Source organism: Piliocolobus tephrosceles, chromosome 16 (assembly GCF_002776525.5).
Source record: "Piliocolobus tephrosceles isolate RC106 chromosome 16, ASM277652v3, whole genome shotgun sequence".
NCBI classification, from domain to species: Eukaryota; Metazoa; Chordata; class Mammalia; order Primates; family Cercopithecidae; genus Piliocolobus; species Piliocolobus tephrosceles.
In genome coordinates, this window is record NC_045449.1 from 58301653 (window position 1) to 58323018 (window position 21366).

General features: G+C 41.2%; 1 protein-coding gene and 1 pseudogene across 1 annotated transcript; one reads left to right on the forward strand and one right to left on the reverse strand.

Annotated features, from left to right (window-relative positions):
* Positions 1–352: 352 nt before the first annotated feature.
* POLG2 (DNA polymerase gamma 2, accessory subunit) lies at positions 353–19462 on the reverse strand. Its single transcript, XM_023212042.2, has 8 exons — positions 18772–19462; positions 15502–15628; positions 15275–15380; positions 13422–13595; positions 8318–8458; positions 5799–5879; positions 3236–3336; positions 353–556 (listed from the first exon to the last, which is right to left on the reverse strand). Exons 1-8 carry the CDS (start codon positions 19331–19333, stop codon positions 391–393), a joined length of 1458 nt encoding a protein of 485 aa, XP_023067810.1. The 5' UTR covers positions 19334–19462; the 3' UTR covers positions 353–390.
* On the forward strand, positions 14054–14598 carry LOC111542526 (annotated as a pseudogene).
* Positions 19463–21366: the final 1904 nt, after the last annotated feature.

The following is a 21366-nucleotide window of genomic DNA, read 5'->3' on the forward strand; positions in this document are numbered from 1 at the left end:
GATCATTAGGCTGGAAATACACAGTCACCTATGATCCTGAAGCAACAATTATAAAGATAAACACCAGCGTACGAAAGATGGCAGAACAGAAAGAAAGTGCCTGGGTCCCTAACTATAGAAACAGTAATACTTGCTTTGGACAGTCTACCCTGTAGAGTTCTTGTATATGAGAAAAACAAACCCCAATTTGCTTAATCCAGTATAGATTTTTGTTTCTTGTAGCTGAACATATTCCTGATACAATGAAAGACATCAAAAATATAAACACTGAATGAAAGCAAGCACCACAAATGTCCACTTCATAAGTGCAAAGGGGCCAGAAATAAATCTGAGTGAACATAAGACAACCAAATTAGGAAAGAAGAATATTTATTATACAAATACAAAAATCTATACATTCTTAGCTGATGATATATACTTAATCAAAAAGTCTTTTAATTTGGATATATGCATCATTTCTTTCATTGTCGTGTCTCTGCTTCTCAGATGAATTAATCCATTCTCCAAAGTAGTTTCAGTGATCAAAACTGTGAAGAGGATACTCATTTCATCATACCTAAGAACAAAGTAGTTAAACAGACACATGAGCACGAATGTAAATGATAAATTCCTCCATGTTGCCAGCTGTCATGCCAGTGTCCATGCACTCTCAAGAGTCACAAACTCAGTCAAGGCTTGAGGGTGGATCAAAAAAACCCAACATTTGTAAAGTTCTGAATCGTATTTAAAGTAAAATTTTCAGACAGTTTCTAACTTATTGCTAGAGCTGAAAAGTCATAAAATAAAATCAAATCTGAGAATAAACACTGGTACCTCAACACATCATTTGGGGTGATATCACAGATGAACCTCATAATCTCCGCCTTTTGGTTCTTGGATGCAATCCGAGAACAATTATTTTAGACGGAAGTCTCTTACAATAAACAATATTATAATAAAGATGCAATTTGGTATAACAAATTATACGGAAGTCTCTTACAATAAACAATATTACAATAAAGATGCAATTTGGTATAACAAATTATACCAAAATCATGTTTCATTTATTACTGAGTATGCTAGCTTATAGCTTCTAGTTCAGCAATAACCAAACAGACAGACGCACAGCTGACCTTCTGTATGCTTACCAAGTCACACTATCTCATTACTGTTTATTTCTTTTGTAGGACTCCATCAGAAACTTTTTATTTCTCTGTTTATTTGTTTATTGTCTATTTTGTCCTCCTAGAACATAAGCTTAACAAGAATAGTATGGCCAGGCGTGGTGGCTCATGCCTGTAATCCGCACTTTGGGAGGCCAAGGTGGGCAGATCACGAGGTCAGGAGTTCGAGACCAGCCTGGCCAACATAATGAAACCCCATCTCTATTAAAACTAGAAAAAATTAGCTGGGCATGGGGTGCCTGTAATCTCAGCTATTAGGGAGGCTGAGGCAGGAGAATCGCTTGAACCTGGGAGGCAGAGGTTGCAGTGAGCCGAGATCACACCATTGCACTCCAGCCCGGGCGACAGTGTGAGACTCTGTCTAAAAAAAAAGAACAGTAAATTTTTCTATCTTGTTCACTACTATATCAAAGTGCATAAAATATAGTAGGTGCTTAATAATATTTTCATAAAAATATCCTGGGACAATAAAACCTTTACCATATAAAGAACAATTGCAACTTGATAATGTCCACATGGCTCAAAGGATAAGATTTTAGAAACTGAGAGGACAAGAAAGTTCAAGTGCTGCCCCTTCATTTTATACATAATAAAACCATTAGATGCTCTAATTATAGAAAACTACTTTTCTTTGGACATCATCTGAAAGGTGCATTTTTTTTTTTTTTTTTGAGGAGTCTTGCTCTGTTGCACAGGATGGAGTGCAGTGGCTCGATCTCAGCTCACTGCAACCTCTGCCTGCTGGGTTCAAGCGATTCTCCTGCCTCAGCCTCCCAAGTAGCTAAGACTACAGGCACAAGCCACCATCGTTGGGTAATTTTTTGTATTTTTAGTAGAGACGGAGTTTCGCTATGTTGGCCAGGTTGGTCTTGAACTCCTGACCTCAGGTGATCCGCCACCTCGACCTCCCAAAGTGCTGGGATTACAGGTGTGAGCCACTACGCCTGGCCTGGAAGGTGTATTTTAACAAATTTTCAGAGAACTGAAGATCAAAACACAATGCTTCACAACTTTTCACCCAAAAGATACGCATTCAATGCAAAAAGTTTTAAAAAAACAACAAGAATGGATTATTTAAAAACAACAATTAATGAAATAGCATGGGGTGAGACTAGACACAGAGAGCTCAATTAGGAGATGATTTCTTTTTGTTTTTTTTTTTTGAGACGGAGTCTTGCTCTGTCACCCAGGCTGGAGTGCAGTGGCCAGATCTCCGCTCACTACAAGCTCCGCCTCCCAGGTTCATGCCATTCTCCTGCCTCAGCCTCCCGAGTAGCTGGGACTACAGGCACCCGCCACCTCGCCTGGCTAGTTTTTGGTATTTTTTAGTAGAGACGGGGTTTCACGGGGTTAGCCAGGATGGTCTCGATCTCCTGACCTCATGATCCACCTGTTTTGGCCTCCCAAAGTGCTGGGATTACAGGCTTGAGCCACCGCGCCCAGCAGGAGATGATTTCAATAATCCAGGCAAGAGATATTGTTGACTGTAGCTTGGGTAGTGGCAGTGAAGACAGAGGTGGATTTGAGATACATTTAGGAGGCAAGCTTACAGCATTTGGTGATGGACTGGATGTAGAGTATAAGGAAGAGGGAGGAGTTAAGGATGACAGCCAGTTTCTCTGTCTTGAGCAATTGGGTGAACAGAAGTGCCAATCCCTTAGAAGACTAGAATAGACTATCCCTCCGGAATAGAATTCCTTTCCACTCAGTCTCAGAATGGACCACAATGCCAGCAAAGACGGGCATTCTACTCACATTCCTTCAGTCTTGATTCAACACATGCTGTCTACATACATACTTTCATCCATAAGTGGATAAGCTGAGGTATACAAACTTCATGCCATTAAGTCTTGGAACTGCACATAGTAAGTGCTCAAACACACTTTGCTGAATCCTGTTCCCTGCTGTAAAATGAACTAGGTATACATAGTTCTGTAAAAGGGGAAGTGAGGAATAATTTAAAATTATATTTTATGTATAAATTTAGAAGAGATTTGTTTCTGTAATTCCTAAAGAAACATAATCAAAAACTGTTGAAGAAATACACTCTTTAATGATAATACAATTCTTACTTTGAATAAAGTTGTTCCAATGAGGACTGCATAGTTTCCAAATAACCAGGCCACACAGAAATTCCATTTTCTAGTAACTCATTAAATAGCCCTTGACAAACCTAGAAAGAAATAGAAAAACTTCAAATATGAAAGAAATAATGGTAGTTAGAGTGATTATCCTATTTTTGTGAAGCCACAGATCACCCTCTTCAATCTCTAAAATGGGTATGTTTCTTTATGTGATGTTAATATTTCTAATTTCCATATCATATACTTTATAAATTGTATACTTCTGTGAAGTAAGCATTGCAAAGCTGAGTACTAAATGCCAATCTTCTGAGAAATCTGTATACCAAATAAGAATTTTTATTATCATCATTCAAAACACAAAATCAAAACAGATTCTGTCAGAAAAAAAACCAGGAGATCCAAAGGGCTGTATGAACTCAGAGCCCTCATCTGAGAGGTGAGACCTGAGCCCTAGGTTATACCACCAAGTCAGGAAGAGGAAGAAGAGCCAGGAAAGAAAAAGGATGAGGAAAAGGAGAGTAGTACTCCAGAAGCCAACCATGGAAAATGTTTCAAGACTGATCAACCAATTTCACTGGAATGCTGGAGACAAAAGCTGGACTGGAAATACAGAAGTAACGATGAATACCTGACACAGTCAACTTTACTGTTTTCTTAACAAGCAATAGGGAAGCAAAACAAAGCATAATTTAAAACCACCTTAACAGTCTAGCACCAACAGTCCAGAGCAGGGTTCCTTACGCTGGCACTGCTGACCCAGGGTGTTTAGCAGCATTCCTGGCCTCCAGGAGAGGCCCGCAGCGCCCTCCCACTCTTAGGACAACCACAAATCTCTCCAGACATTACTAAATGGTGACTGAGCTACAGCACCCTAGGAGTTTCCTAGCTGTAAGTGTATTAGGGAGGCTGCCATACCCTGGGAGAAAATGTGGGACATAAGCCGTATCTTCTTCTTTGAGTTCACTATCTCCCATCTTCCCAGACCTCTGCACAGAAGCCAGGGTCAGAAAGCTGGGGGACTCTCAAAGTCTTTAAATCTTTTTAGTGTCCACGTTCAGGCCTGGACTGGGTCTCAATTACCCAGACAGAAATGATGACTGCTGAAGGAGTCTCTGGAACAAAATGAAAGCCATCCCCCATGGCTTTTCTTAAGAGTATTTAATCATCAGAACAAATTAGAAAAATCAAAATAAAATTATATATCTAGAATATTTGAATATAGTCAGTTATCAAAAGTGTTAAGTTCAAAGGGGAAAGGCTAGGCACGGTGCTTATGCCTGTAATCCCAGCACGTTGGGAGGCTGAGGTGGGTGGATCACTTGAAGTCAGGAGTTAGAGACCAGCCTGGCCAACATGATGAAACCCTGTCTCTACTAAAAATACTAAAAAATTAGCCAGGTGTGGTCACCTGTAATCCTATCTACTAGGGAGGCTGCGGCAGGAGAATTGCTTGAACCTGGGAGGCAGAGGTTGCAGTGAGCCGAGATCGTGCCACTGCACTCCAGCCTGGGTGACAGAGCGAGACTCCGTCTCAAAAAAAAAAAAAAGTTCAAAGAGGAAAGAAATAATTCACTAACATCTGTACAAATATTTTAATTACTATGTCTACTCACGCACTAAAAAAATGAAACTATGAATGGACATGAACAGCAAACCCACTGAATTATATTCAGCTTCTTTAACACACTTCAAAATTATATATAATCACAGTACTTACCCACAGTTCATTATTTAATTAAAGGTTTTTTGTTTTTTTCCCTGAAACAGGGTCTTGCTCCGTCACCCAGGCTGGCGTGCAGTGGTGCGATCTTGGCTCACTGCAACCTCCACCTCCCGGGTTTAAGTGATTCTTGTGCCTCAGCCTCCTGAATAGCTGGAATTACAGGCACACACCACTATGCCCAGCTAATTTTTGTATTTTTAGTAGAGACCAGGTTTTGCTATGTTGGCCAGGCAAATTAAAACTTTTTTTTTTTTTTTGAGACGGAGTCTGTCGCCCAGGCTGGAGTGCAGTGGTGTGATCTCAGCTCACTGCATCCTCTGCCTCCCGGGTTCAAGTGATTCTCCTACCTTAGCCTCCCGAGTAGCTGGGATTACAGGTGCGCGCCACTACACCCAGCTAATTTTTGTATTTTTAGTAGACGGGGTTTCACCATGTTGGCCAGGATGGTCTTGATCTCCTGACCTCGTGATCTGCCCGCTTTGGCCTCCCCAAGTGCTGGGATTACAGGTGTAAGCCACTGCACTCGGCCTAAAACATTTTAAAAAGCAAATGAATCAAAATAAACATTTAAATGGCAAGCTATCAAGTTTAGAGTAATGGTTAGGTTGAGCATCCCTAATCAGAAAACCCAAAATCCAAAATGCTCCAAAACCTAAAACCTTGAGTTCAAAGGAAATGCTCATCAGAACATTTAAGATTTTGGATTTTTGGATTAGAGATGCAAATATACCAAAAAAATTTGAGATCCAAAACAGTCCTGGTCCAAAGTGTTTTGGACAATACTCAACTTGTAATTAAAATCATGACATTTAAACTCATTTAACTCACCTGCCTTAGTTCCAATGTGGGGCCTCTTCCTACATCCAAAGCAACCTTAATAGGGGCTAAACAAGGGTGAAGTTTAAGGACCTAAGGCAATTAAATGGGGGAAGGAGAAGATAGGAAAGGGGAAAAAGCATAGTTTGTTTAAATATAACAAAAGTTTAAATATAACACAAGTATTAACAAACACAGTTTCTTAACAGTTACAATTTTCTGTGTGAAAACAGAAGTTAGCTGAGGTCATAAAAACACCATGTAATAACATATTCAGCTGCCCTCCAGATTTCTCCACTTAGCTGTTTGGCAGAAAGAAATTAAATCGGCCAGGCATGGTGGTGCATGCCTGTAATGCCAGCACTTTGGGAGGCTGAGGCAGGTGGATTCCTTGAGCTTAGGAGTTCGAGACCAGCCTGGGCAACACGGTGAAAACTTCTCTCTACCAAAAAACAAAAAAAAATCAGCTGGGTGTGGCACACACCAGTAGTCCCAGCAACTCAGGTGGCTAAGGTGGGAAGAATGCTTGACCTGGGAGGTCAAGGCTGCAGTAAGCCCAATATCATGCCACTGCAACCCCTGTCTCTGGGCTCAAGCCATCCTCCCACTTCAGCCTCCTAAGTAGCAGGGACTACAGGTGCACGCCACCATGCCCAGCTAGTTTTTAGTATTTTTTTTTTGTAGAGACAAAGTTTTGCCATGCTGCCCAGAAAGACTGGTCTCCAACTCCTGACCTGAATGATCCACCCACTTTGGCTTCCCAAAGTGCTGGGATTACAGGTATGAGCCATTCAGCCCAGCCTGTTCTTCTCATTCATTACTTCATCCAACAAACATTTTAATGCCTGATACCAGGAACAGTTCCAGGTGCTAGGGGCAAAAATCTCTGTCTCTCGTGGCAGGGAGAAACAGACAATAAAAATAAGTAAATAATACATGTGAAGGTGGTAGGTGCTAAAAAAGGAAGAAGATGGAACATGCTGGCAAGGGGCAGGCTGGCAAGGGGCAGGCTGGGGGAGGTTTTCAGCAACTTTAAGGTGGTCAGAGAAGGTCCTTTTCCTATGGTGACACTTGAGTGGACACTTGAAAGGAGGTAGGGGGACAAGACGTGGATGATGGAGAAAGAGCACTCTAGGCAATGGGGAATACAAATGACAGGGCTCTGAGCTGGCAGCATCTCCGGCATGTTCTAGAAATAGCATGGTCAGTGCTGTTGGAGCAGACTGAGTGAGGTGGAGAAGAGCAGATCAAAGAGGGCTTCGGTTTTTCCTGAGTGAGATGAGAAGCTTTCCCGGAGGGCTCTGAGCAGAGGAGCAACACAACATGCACCTTTGAACAGAGCCACTCTATCGGGGGGGAGGGGTGGCGGCGGCTTATAGCACGGTGGTAGCAGGGAACAGGCTAGGAAGTGGTCAGACTCAGGATATGTTTTGAAGTTAGAGTCAAACAGGATTTGCTGATGGTTTGGAAGTAGAGTATAAGAAAAATAAAGGATTCCTTTCTTTATTAGCTACATACCATTTAAAAACCCCATCCCCCAGAACAATTTCTCTAAACAGACTTCTCCATGGCTATAGCAGGCTAAATGAACACTGTATAATAAATCACTTAACTAAGCAGAGTGGTTTCCTACACACTCATGGTTCCCAATCCCAGCTGAACACTCAACTCAACATTACTTGTTAAAACTTTTGATTTGGGGCAGCTTCCTTTTATCTTCAAAGGGTATATGACTATTCCCCACTCGTGCCATTTAAACCCCCACTCTTCCACGTTTAAACTAATAGTGCCTCCTAAATCCCTGAGAAAATACAGGGTATCAGTAAAATGTCCTTCAAAGGGCAAAAAGCCCAGTAGCCTTTTTATTATCTCACTATCCTTTTTTTCTTCCCTGCTGTTTCAAATAACTCCTTTTCAAGACACATTCCTCTACTTGGGCTCTTGATCCCATCCTGACCCCTCCTGTTTCCTTCATCTTGCCCCATTAGTCATTTATTTTCTCTCCTATAACTTCAACTTCTCCTCTCAATTTTCTTTGATCCATAAAAATGCTCCAAGTGCACGTTCATGCACTAAAATCAGCCTTTCCAGGCCCACATCTAGCTCCTCTGATCCAGCAACCAGCCATGTGGCACGAGACCAGAAGCCAGATACCCGGGGGCAGAGAGGTCAACAGCACTGGTCGCCCTGATCTGGGTCCTTCTTCCTCCTATGTACCAGTGCTTCAGCTTCTGATACAAATGGAAGCCACCAATGGAAAGGTTCAGGGGCTAGGAGTCATAGAAACAGCTGTCTGTTCACAGTTAAACAGAAATGCCTTTGGGATTACTTATTAGGGATGCCTTGTTCTATTCTGTGAGAACCTGATTCTTATTCCTGTGGCCAGATTCTAAAAAAACTGAAAAATACTTAGACTACATGCACTAAATTTATTATTCACGGTTTATGTTAGAAACCAAGCACACTAAGAAAAAAAAAAAAAACTCCGTATTTTTAGTTTCCCAAGTCTACCTCTAAAACATCAACAGCACCTTTCTATGAAGATTTTTCTTTCTTGTAAAGGAGTTCTCCGTCAGCTGAAGAGCATCATAGAGGTAGGCCAGCATGCCTCGGTCTAGATCCCCGTTTACAGACAGAACACAAGGAACCACATTTTTTCGTCCATCGCGGCCCTTCACAGAAAAACAGAAGAAAAATAAAGAATCATTTCACAGTTCTTTTTTTTTTTTTTTTTTCCTGAAACTGAGTCTCACTCTGTTGCCTGGCCAGGCTGGAGTGCAGTGGTGTGATCTTAGCTCACTGCAACGTCCGCCTCCCAGGTTCAAGTGATTCTCCTGCCTCAGCCTCCCGAGTACATATTTTAGACTTACACAATCAGAATACAAAAGTAAAGTTTCATTTTACAAGGCACCCACTCTGTACCAGGCCTGTGGTAGGCACTGGGCCCAAGAAGATGATAAAGATGCATTCTCTGCTCTCAGCGAGTCCAGTGTTTCATCAGCGAGGCCCAAATGTGAATTTTAAAACTATGGTGCTTGGTTGGGCTCTATTAGAGATTCTGAACGAACTCAACTGAAGTGGGACCTAGGCATCAATTTTTTCAACAGCCCTACAGACTATTTTTTTAATGCTTCCGAGCTAAGAGTTAGTATTCAGAAAGGTAACACCTTTTTTTTTGTTTGTTTTAAATACAGATGGAGTCTCGCTCTGTCACCCAGGCTGGAGTGCAATGGCGTGATCTTACCTCACTGCCACCCTCTGCCACCCGGGTTCAAGTGATTCTCTTGCCTCAGTCTCCTGAGTAGCTAGGACTACAGGTGCGAACCACCATGTCCGGCTAATGTTTTTCTATTTTTAGTAGAGACGGGGTTTCACCATGTTGGCCAGGTTGTTCTCAAACTCCTCAGCTCAGGTGATCCACCCACCTCAGCCTCCCAAAGTGCTGGGATTACAGGCGTGAACCACTGCGCCTGGCCTAGAAAGGTAACACTTTAAGTAAAAATTGTTCACTGATTATTTATAAAGTTCAGAAGAGGCCTCAGGGAAAAAAATGGTGTGCTTTAGGGAAGGGATTTGGAGTATAATTTTCTGAAATGTAAAGTTATTTTCATAAAAAAAAATCTTTTAAAAACTTACTTTTTGCATTAAAGCCATAATTATGAAAATAAACTACATCATAGTACATGTATGAATTAAGTATTGATAAACAGACTTACTTCTCCTCTAAATTGAAGAGGAATCATTTCAAATTTCTTAAAAATTTCAATCCTAGAAATTTTTTAAGTTTTGGATAAAAACAGTTGCACTTTCATCTTTCTATTTTTGTAAATCATTGTTCACCTGGATATTCATGTAATTTTTAAAAAAAATAACCACCTTTGGCTAGAGTCACAGAACAAAAAAAAAAAAAAAAGGAGAAAGAGAAAAGCCCACAAATTTAAATCCTCAGCTTCTGTTAATTATTCATGATCAACCAGTATTCATTAATACATATATATACTGACATTTTAAACCTATTTGAATTGCATATGATACTTTAAAGATTCACAGGAATTTGCCCTCAAAGGCAATAAACTTTCTGATACCTGGGACTCTATTCTACCAGTTGTATTTCACACAGTTACAGAACTGATAGTTAATAGGATAAACTGGGCTGGGAGCAGTGGCTCATGTCTGTAATCCCAGAACTTTGGGAGGCCACGGTGGACGAATCACTTGAGTTCAGGAGTTCAAGACCAGCCTGGTCAACATGGTAAAACCCCATCTCTACTAAAAAGACAAAAATTAGCTGGGCGTGGTGGTGCATGCTTGTAGTCCCAGCTACTCGGCAGGCTGAGGCATAAGAATCACTTGAACCCAGGAGGTAGAGGTTGCAGTGAGCAGATATTGTGCCACTATACTCCAGCCTGGGTGACAGAGTGAGACTCCACCTCAAAAAAAAAAAAAAAAAAAACAAACTCAAGTATTGAAAGATTCTGTGGTGCGATTTGAATCAAACAAAATCTAAATCTGAATCTGAATCTTTAAGTATGAAGAATGCTTTAGGCCAGGCACAGTGACTCACTCCTATAATCCTAGCACTTTGGGAGGCCAGGGCAGGAGGATCACTTGAGCCCAGGAGTTTGAGACCAGCCTGGGCAACATGGCAAGATCCCATGCCTATTTAAAACAAACAAACAAAAAACTGTTTAATGTTTTCTAATTTTTTGAAAATTGGATATCCAACAATGAATGTCAGGATATCTGGTGGCAACTCTTTTAACAATATCTGATTTCTCACACCATCCAGAACAAATTATTTTCTATCCTAACTGTTCTTCAGCCTTTATTGGTCTGCTTCACTGTTCTCTAAAAAATATATTTGGACATTAACTATAAAATCAACTAAAAACATATACAAAATGGCCTAAGAGGCTGGGTGCAGTGGTTCATGCCTATAATCCCAGCACTTTGGGAGGCTTAGGCAGGAGGATCGCTTGAGCCCAGGAGTTCAAGACCAGCCTGAGCAACATAGCGAGACCCCGTCTCTATTAAATAATTTTTAGAAAGAAATGGCCTGAGAAACATTTCAAGAAAGCATACTAAATGACAGAAATTCTACTTAATATTTTATAACATGGTCAACTAATGATGAATAATTTTGTGAACTCTGGAAACAGAAAAGGAACAATGTCATGGAAGAAAAAAATTTCTGTAATAGGAAAACTCTTCATTAGTGAAAATGATACCAATAAAAGAACAAAATAATCTGGGCTTGGCGGCTACACATGTAATCTTAGCACTTAGAAAGGCAGAGGCAGGAGGACAGCTTGAGCCCAGGAGTTCAAGACCAGACTGGGCAACATAGTGAAACCCCATTCTTCATACAAAAGAAAGAAAAAAAAAGAACAAAATAAGAGACTAATAGCCACAATACAAAAATCATCTTTAAATCCCTAGTCACAAGGTTGAGCTGTTCTTTAACTATGATAATTAACCAACAAGTTTCATTTGAGAGCTGAATACCCCAAAATGAAGTGTGATGGTGGTGGAGTTAAAGGAAAATGTTCACCAGTTAAGCCTTCTAGTTTTTCATTAGTTATTCATATTTAAAAATTCCAGCCTGGTCAATATGGTGAAACCCTGTCTCTACTAAACATACAAAAATTAACTGGGCGTGGTGGCGTGTGCCTGTAGTCCCAGCTACTCAGGAGGCTGAGGCAGAAGAACCACTTGAACCTGGGAATTGCAACACTGCACTCTGGCCTGGGCAACAGAGTGAGACGCCGTCTCAAAAAATAAAAAAATAAAAATTAATCTACTTTCTACTCATTATATATAAACTTCTATGTTTTTGCTATGTATTTTTTCTTTTTTTTGTTGAGACATGGTCTCATCCTGTTGCACAGGCTGGAGTGCAGAGCACAGTCTTGGTTTACTGATGATCCTGGAACAATATATTGCTACAAAAGGTAAGGAAGTGCTTGTCAAGACAATGATGGAGATATGTCAAAAGGACACTGGCCAAATCTAGGACATTTGACCATCAAAATAAACAATGACAGTAACACACTGTAACCTTCTGAGAAAGTAATCTGTGAATCCATACCAATATAAAAAAAAAATGGGGGAGAAGGAAAAGCTCTACTCTACAGTATATTGCTGACCAGTAAATCTAGAAGGAATGATGGAATTTGGTTTAAAAAAACAAAAACAAAAACAAAAAAAAAAAGGAAAGGGGAAAAAAATACCATTGGCAAATCTCATAGTACTAACTGATTTCAGCAAGAATCATCAAGGGATGCTGCAATTAGTAAGGTAAAATTTGGTGACATGGCCAAACATGGTGATTCATTCCTATAATCCAAGCATTTTGGGAGGCTGAGGCAGGAGGATTGCTTCATCCCAGGAGTTTGAGACCAGCCCAGGAAACAAAGCTAGACCCCGTCTCTACAAATACTAAACAATTAGTCAGGTGCGGTGATATATGCTTGTAGTCCTAGCTACTTGGGAGGCTGAGGCGGGACTGCTTGAGCTCAAGAGTTTGAGGTTGCAGTGAGCTATCACCACACCACTGTGTTTCAGCCTGAGTGATAGAGTGAAATCCTGTCTCAAAAAAACCCTTTAAAGAAAAAAAAAAATCACCATTTGGCAAACCTCACAGTAATAACTGATCTGGGCAAGAATTATCAATGGATGCTGCAACCAGTAAGGCAAAATCTGGTGACAAAGAAATTATCTGCATCATCTTAAAGTATCTGCCCACAACACTTACTAATTACTAAATTTTTTTTTTTTTTTTTAAATGGAGTCTCACTCTGTCGCCAGGCTGGAGTACAGTGGCACGATCTTGGCTCACTACAACCTCCACCTCCCGGGTTCAGGTGATTCTCCTATCTCAGCCTCCCAAGTAGCTGGGACTATAAGGGCACACCACCACACCCAGCTAATTTTTGTATTTTCAGTAGACACAGGGTTTCACCATGTTGGCCAGGATGGTCTCAATCTCTTGACCTTGTGCTCCTCCCACTTCAGCCTCCCAAAGTGCTGGGATTACAGGCATGAGCCACCACGCTTGGCCATTAGTTAATTCATAAGTACAAAATATTTATTAACTTTACATTGGAGAAATCTGGTAGACACAATCTTAACTAAATGATAAAAGTTAACATCACCAGTAACACTCCTCATGACACACTGAGAAGAGAGCAGCACCGCTTCTGTAGTATTCCCGACGAAAATACATAAATCACGTGGAAACAGCAGACAGATCCCAGTCAAGGCATATTCTACAGACTAACTAGACTATACTCTTCAAAAATGTCAAGGTCACGCAGGACAAGAGGAATTGTTCATTTGAAGGAGAGTAAAGGCATATGACAACTACATGAAAGATAAGATCTTGGACCTACAAAGGCCATTATTGAGAAAATCAGTTCAATTTGTAGGGCTCGGTGGCAATACTGGATTACTGTTAATTTCCTGATTTTGATGGTTGGATTGTAGTTATGTAGGTGAGTGTCTGCATCTGAAAAATACATAATGAAGTATTAAGGGGTCATGGAACACCATGTTTGCACCTTATTCTCAAATGGTTCAGAAATGATTATAGAGAATCTGGGTAAAAAATACATAGGAGCTCGAGGTAAAACATACATGTAATTTAGATACATTGCCAGGATACATGTGTAAAAGTTCTTGATCTCCTAGGTTCCACAGGGTTTCTATTGGCTCCTTTCCCCAGGGAAAACTGTAGTAAAGTTTGTTTCCTTTCCTGCCTTCTTCATCCTGACAGTCACTGCTGCTGAAGTTAGATGGACTCATGGCAAACTGGAAAAGAAAATTTAGGTTTGTCTTAACATATAAATACATGCTAATTTAACTCTACTCCCACAATTATCTGTAAGAATTTAAATTGTCTGATACTTTTTAATTCAGCAAATGTGTGAAACTAGTCAAGTCCCAAATACAAATTTTAAAATATATTCTAATTTAATTTTTTTTTTTTGAGATGTGTCTCATTCTGTTGCCCAGGTTAGAGAGTGCAGTGGCTATTCACAGGTGCAGTCATAGCTCACTGCTGCCTCCTACTGGTGGCCTCAAGCAATCCTCCTGCCTCAGGATTCAGAGTAGCTAGGACCACAGGTTGCTGAAAATTAATTTTTAAAAAGTGCAAATACTGGCTGGGCGCAGTGGCTCACGCCTGTTATCCCAGCTCTTTGGGAGGCCGAGGCAGGGGGATTGCTTGAGCTTAGGACTTCGAGACCAGCCTGGGCAAAAGAGCAAGACTTCATCTCTACAAATAATAAAAGAAGTTGCAGTGAGCTGTGATTGTGCAACTGCACTCCAGCCTGGGCCAAAGAGTGAGATTATGTCTTTAAAAAAACCAAGATGGCGTCAGTTGTACCAGTGAAGGACGAGACACTTCTGGAGGTCAAACTAGGGGAGCTGCCAAGGTGGATCTTGATGTGGGACTTCAGCCCTAGTGGCACTGCTGGAGTGTTTCGAAGAGGTTACTACTGGTACTACAACAAGTACATCAACATGAAGAAGGGGAGCATCTCAGGGTTTACCACAGTGCTGGCAGCCTACGTGCTCTTCATCTACTGCCTTTCCTACAATGAGCTCAAGCATGAGCGGCTACGCAAGTACCCTGAAGAAGACACACTCTGTACTCTCCCAACAACCTTCTTGGCCAGAGCCCCTCCATAAGGAACACAATCTCAATCGTTGCTGAATCCTTTCATATCCTAATGGGAATTAACCTCCAAATATAAGATGACTGGTACTTGTGGGAAAAAAAACAGTAACAAAAACAGACAACAAAAATAAAAGTGAAAATACTGAGTATATTGCTTAAAGTATTGTTTTTTAGTAGGAAAGAACTACAGAGAAAAAATTGTTGATGTTATCCAGCCTTTTTATGGCCAATGAAGAAGAGGGGATGTTAACCATGAACTAAACTGGGAAAAAGAAGAAAGTATCACATAGTCCTCATTCTTACCCTTCTGTGAAGTTCTTGATTACTCGTGATTATTCCATACAGTTTAAATGGGTATTTGGGGATGTTTGACTCGGGAAATGGTAACATAACACATGGCGAGACAAAAATGCTTACTTCAACTCTTTTCTTAAGTGAGTACTAAAACCTGATTATCAATTACAGAGCCATTTTGACTAATATGGAAAGTTCATGGAGGTAGGTAGGAAAAGCTGAAGCTGTGACAATAGTCAAGGGTCAAACTCTACATCAGCCAGAAATGCTAGGTGAGGGCTTTGAATTTTACCTTATACAGAAAGGCTAATCAACAAACACATCTGAGTCCAACAAATGTTTTCACCAAAGTAACTTTGTAATCTGGAACAATGAAAACCATTACAAAGAGGTTTTTAATTTGTATAACATATTAATAGCTACATACATCAAATAAAATTTCATATATGTCAGAAGAATTACCACTGACACATTAAGACAGTTTATTAACTATTAAAGTTAATTGTTGCAGTACCTTTCTCCACCACTGGAGTCGATGACGTAACCAGAAATCAAGCCATTGGTTTGAAGTTCTCGCAGGAGTAAACCACACTAATGAAGCTTCAGTCTTCTCACCAATTCTTTAGATATAAAAAAATCACGAAGTTAGCTTATCTGAAAATTATATAATCTATCCCAAGTGGAAATGACTGGTTTTTGACTATTTAAATACAAGGCCAAGTTATTTGCCACTTTTTATACCTTTTAACACCATTTGGTATCTGCTTAGTGTCAAAAACAGGATGAAAACACACTCCAATCTGAGCAAGGCCATAAGGTAGCCTCTTGTTTACCAGATCCAGGCAATTAACATAGTGTTCCAAGGCACCTGTCAAAACATAAATCATTGTATACATCTAGTCCACAAACCCAAATCACTTTTGTCAATAGACACATCAATAGTAGTAATAATGTTAACACAGCAGTACAAGTATCATGGAGCTATAAAGACAGATCTTGGCCGGGCTCGGTGGCTCATGCCTATAATCCCAGCACTCTGGGAGGTCGAGGTGGGCAGATTGCTTGAGCTCAGGAGTTCTGAGACCAGACTGGGCAACACAGCAAAACCTCATCTCTAAAAATATGCAAAAATAAGCCAGGCATGATGGTGTGTGCCTTGTAGTTCCAGCTACTCAGAAAGCTGGTAGGTGGATCACTTTAGCCTGGGGGCTGAGGTTGCAGTGAGCTGGGATGGTGCCACTGTGCTCCAGCCTGGGTCACAGAGTGAGATCCTGTCTTTTTTAAAAAAAAAAAAAAAAAAAAAAAAGACAGACCTTATCGATCACCATTTAATTCTAGGTAGTTTCACCCCGACTTTTTAGTTTGAAGTTTTCTTTTCTTTTTTTTTCTGAGATGGAGTCTCACTCTGTCGCCCAGGCTGGAGTGCAGTGGCGTGGTCTCGGCTTATTGCAACCTCTGCCTTCCGGGTTCATGCCATTCTCCTGCCTCAGCCTCCCTAGTAGCTGGGACTACAGGTGCCTGCCACCATGCCCAGCTCATTTTTTTTTTGTATTTTTAGTAGAGACGGGGTTTCCTCGTGTTAGCCAGGATGGTCTTGATCTCCTGATCTCGCGATCTGCCTGCCTCAGCCTCCCAAAGTGCTGGGATTACAGGCATGAGCCACCGTGCCCAGCGAAGATTTTCAAATCTACAAGAAAGTTGAAAAAATAATAAACATCCATATACAGTGAACACTTGTATACCCTTTACCTAGATTCATCAATTATCAACATTTTGCCACATTTTTTTCTTGTTCACTCCCAAATACTGCATGCATCTTCTAAAAATAAAAATATTTCCTATATACCATTATAACACCATAAAAAGTGAACCATAATACCACAATATAATATAACATATGGCGGATATTTTATTTGTTCCAATTTTCACCCCAAATATCTTTTACTGTTCTCTTTCTTTCCAATTAAGATTCATGTACTGCATTCTGAGTAGGTTTCTTTCATCTCTTTGAATCCAGAAAATTTCCCCTGACTCCTTTCCCCCTTAATTTTGCTACTAATGACACTAATTTTTGAGTCCAGGTTAGTCACAGATTATCTCACATTTAGAATTTGTCTGATTGTTTCCTTATGATTTAATTTCGGCTAATCATTTTTAGCAAAATACTACATAGTAGATGTATCTTATCGCATCGTAACAGGAGGAACATGCTATCAATTTATTCCACTACTGATGACACCAAATTTGATTACTTGGTTAAGGTAGTAAATATCCACTCCCCAATAATATCCTGCTCCCCAACAGTATTTCACACAATATTTTAGAATCTATTGATGACTGTTGCTTGACTCAATTATATCAGGGATTGCAATATTAAGAAATATTGAATTTTCTAATGTATCTTTCCTTCTACATTTATTCCATAGCTTCTGTAAAAACATAAGCTTTCTCTACCTCTTCCCCCCACTCCTGACCTCTAGGCTCAATTATTTGTTTTTGATTAATACTATCGACTCTTAGATTTTAATCAATGTGTTATGATCCATTACCATTAATATGTATCTTAATGTTCAATTTGTCCTAGACTTAGCCAGTGACAACCCTTCTCAAGTCAGCATCTGTGACTTTTTGATATGATCCATTAGTCTTCAAGCAATTCTTTGCTTTTTATCACCATAAAGTGTTTCAAACTCACCTTGTACTTTCCCTAACCCCAGACCTGGAATCAGCCATTTCTCCCAGTACTGGTTGACCTTAGAAACCAAGATCTGGGCACTAGGTGTGCTCATTGCTACGGAGGGTCATTGCTTCTAGGAACATTCAATGAAGAAAGTTAGGAAATAAATTTTTAAAAACCGTAAGGCTAGGCACTGTGGCTCACACTTGTAATCCCAGCACTTTGGGAGGCCAAGACGGGCGGATTGCTTGAGCTCAGGAGTTCAAGACCAGCCTGGACAACATGGCAAAACCTCATCTCTACGAAAAACACAAAAATTAGCTGGGTGTAGTGGCATGTGCCTGTAGTCCCAGCTACTTGGGAGGCTGAGGTGGGAGGTTCACTTGAGCCTCAGAGGTTGAGGCTGCAGTGAGCCATGATCACACCACTGCACTACTGCATTCGAGTCTGGGTGACAGAGTGAGACCCATATTCAATTTTATTTTACCAATTCATATTTAACATTAGTTTATATGTACCTTCTTTTACATATTATCTCTTTTTTTACAATGAAAATCTTGGTTCCTAATAACAACTAACCCAACTATTTGATTTTTTTCTTTTGAGACGGAGTTTTGCTCTTGTCACCCAAGCTGGAGTGCAGTGGTGTGATCTCGGCTCACTGCAACCTCTGCCTCCTGGGTTCAAGCGATTCTCCTGCCTCAGCTTCCCAAGTAGCTTGTTCACTCCCAATACTGCAGCATGCATCTTCTAAAAATAAAAATATTTTTATTTTTATTTAGTTCGCCATCACGGCCGGCTAATTTTTGTCTTTTAGTAGAGATGGGGTTTCACCATGTTGGCCAGTCTGGTCTCCAACTCCTGACCTCAGGTGATCCACCCGGCTCAGCCTTCCAAAATGCTGGGATTACAGGCGTGAGCCACTGCGCCCGGCCTTGATTTATCCTGTGATACACATGAAATAGTTTCAGAATTATAATTTCAACATTTCTACTTGGAATAAATCTAAGAAAAGTTCAAAATGTCTTTGTAGTTCCTTATGCACTTAGACTACACTGCACTACATGACAGCACTGTGTTGAAAAGTTGCCCCGTGAAATTGAGAGCGTTCCCAGGTCCTTCGGAAAGATTTTTTAAAGAACAGCAATGATTCCAAGGACCAGTTTTCTCCAGGGTAGAGCACTGTTAATATACTCGATTACTTCAAAAACATGAGAACTAGCTAACTTCCTTTGCATGGGAATAAAGGGCCAGTTGCAATCCCCAAGATCCAGCAAGACTGCCTCGCCTTTCCACCCGACACCTGTTTTGAAGCATGAAATGGTGAAGCATACCGTGAAGAAGGTTCTCCCGTAGTTTCCCAGAAGTTTTTAATACGTTCTCAAGAAATGCTACTAGCTGTTCCTTACTCAGCTCTTTGTCTTGCAAGATTTCGCGTAGAGTTTCTGCAGAAACTAACCTGAAGGCACTGTCCCCGGGTAGCAAAGGGCCTGGTTCATGGTGGAGGGCGTCCACCGGGAATACCTGCTCCCTGAACACCACCACCGAGGTCCACCATTCTGCGGCCAGGTTCTTCCGCAACTCTACGCCCAAGGGTCCAAAGCCGGGGTGGCACCCACTCAGAAGAGAATCCCGGCTAAGCTGCTGCTTGCTTCCACTTAGGAAATGCCTTCTCTGACAGATCTCTAACAGCGCCTCGCTTCCCTCTCCAGACCCGGGGGCTTCTGGGTGCTCGCCGTTCCCCTCGAGCTCCGTGTGCGACCTCAGGTGTCCTCCTTGGGGGCTACTCCTTTCCGTCAACAGCTCCGGCTGCCCTGCATCTACTCGACCCCCAAACCCAGACAACAGGCACCTGCAGACCTTATGGCAGGCCCTGACGGCAACACGAGAGCGCATCTCCCTCTGAAGTTAAAGAGCACACTCTCCCATCACTCAGCGTACCCCAAAAAGCAGCCACCACCATTAACAGAATCCGGGAAGGCCAGGACGCAGGCGCAACGGAGGTGAGCGTGCTTGCGGGCGGCAGGCCCCACCCCGGAAGCGCGTCTCTGCGCTCCGGCGGCTGCCGTCCCCCGCACACCATGGCGGACGCCGGCTCGGATGGTTCTTTTCTAGCTTGCCGTTCGTCTCGCGCCCCTCCCCTCACATCCATCTTTTTCTTTCCTCGTAAGCACCAATAAAGGTTATTCCCACCTATTTATAACCGTGCTGTAGCCACTTGAGTCACTTCTTTCTGCCACTGTTTGGCAGCCCAGAAAATTAAAATACTCAAGTGTTATCCAAATCACCTTCTATATACACCTCAAGCAAGCACTTTTAGACTGAGGTGTAAATAGATGGTGATTTGGATAACACCAGATTTGGCATTTGGTTCCCATTTAGAGTTTTAGTCCTTTACGGTGGTTAAGCCCAGGCCTTAACTGTAGGCAAATGCTGCCGCCAGGTGGCCTAGACCTAATCCCAGAGCCGTTGTCTTGACGCTTAAGCTCCCGGGGGTGCGATGGGACTGTGACTAGAGTAGTGGTACAATCACTTTAAATATTGCGGTGGCTTCCAAAGGGCAGTCCTCAGCCAGCAGCATCTGCCTCACCTGGGAATGCACTAGAAATAAACCAAGGGGCCCCGACACGTCTTAAACCCTCCTGGTGAGACAGAAAACCGATTTCTTCCAGGGGCCCCTTCTATGGGTTCATCAAAACGAGACTTGTGACCGTTTTAAGAGACTCATGATCACATCACAGATTTCTCATTTTATAATTTCTATTTAAATAGGTCGACACCTTAAGAACCTCCCAGAAAGTGGAAAAGTGGTATACCCAGACAGGAATTTTGATTCCAAAGTCCATGATTTCTTACACCAGCTTCACTCAGTTGAACAATCCGCACTTCACTGTGATACTACCAAACTACCACCTGATTAAGAGTGGGTAACAGCTTAGCAATTGAGTTAATGTAACTTAGAACTTTTTTTTATCATTATTAAAAGTGCTGTACCAGGTTCAGGAGATAGTTCTTTATAAGTGTGTACAAGTGTTTAAAAAAAGGCCAGCTAGAAAGTGCAACAGTATTGCTGAAAAGCGAATATAGTGTAATTAACTGCAAAGCTGGGCACTACTACTGCCAGGTGTTTTCCACATTCAGGAATTCACACCAGGTAAGAGGCCTATACGCAAATAAATAAATAGAGAGAATGGGGAGAAAAATCACATTTATTAGTTAAAGACAACCACAGGCTGGACACAACACACATGCTAAAAAGTGGACTGTCTTTTAACTTCCAAGGTAAATAGGTAGATGTTTTCCACAGCCCCACAATCATTTCATTAAGTACAAATTAAAAGGCCCACGGTTAAGACATTAAACAGTAAAATATGTAATAAATGCTCCAACCTACCCTCTCCCCCAAAAGCTGCTTCTAAGTTTAAAACCATGAATTTGACAACCACGCCACTGAAAACCATCCAGCTTACTAGAGGCTGAGTTTTCAATGTCTTGAGTCCTAGAAATATCACTCCCTATCCCAGCCCTAGCAAATTCTAACTTTACATTTGACATAAGGCGTTAACATTGATTAAAGCCTTAGTTTAATAATCAGAATTTAAATGAAGTCTCCTGAAGACTTCTCTTCTGGCAAAACCATGTTATCAGACTCTGGGAAAACATTCAGACCCACTTCTAGCTATTACTGAAATAAATGATTAGAAAGTTAGGTTGGTGAGCCAAGTTAAACCTAAAGCTATCCCCTGGATCTTTCTAGCAATAAACCCATGTTGAACGTACCATGAAAACTTTTATTCACTGTGCTGCTGGTTATGTTGCCTCCTGATTAGTCATTAATTTTAATGAGGTTTTTTCCTTGTGTTGAGTATGAATAGACCTTACAGTTTGAAGATCTCTAGAATTCCCTGAATTATTGGAAAGACATTCAT

What these genes read in the sequence shown, in the direction of transcription:
- POLG2 (XM_023212042.2), bottom strand. Translation starts at nt 19,333, where the DNA reads ATGCGCTCTCGTGTTGCCGTCAGGGCCTGCCATAAGGTCTGCAGGTGC. An exon ending in ATACCAAATGGTGTTAAAAG is followed by an intron (nt 15,381 to 15,501) that starts GTATAAAAAGTG and finishes TTATATCTAAAG; the next exon opens with AATTGGTGAGAAGACTGAAG. An exon ending in GCAATGTATCTAAATTACAT is followed by an intron (nt 8,459 to 13,421) that starts GTATGTTTTACC and finishes TTTTCTGTGAAG; the next exon opens with GGCCGCGATGGACGAAAAAA.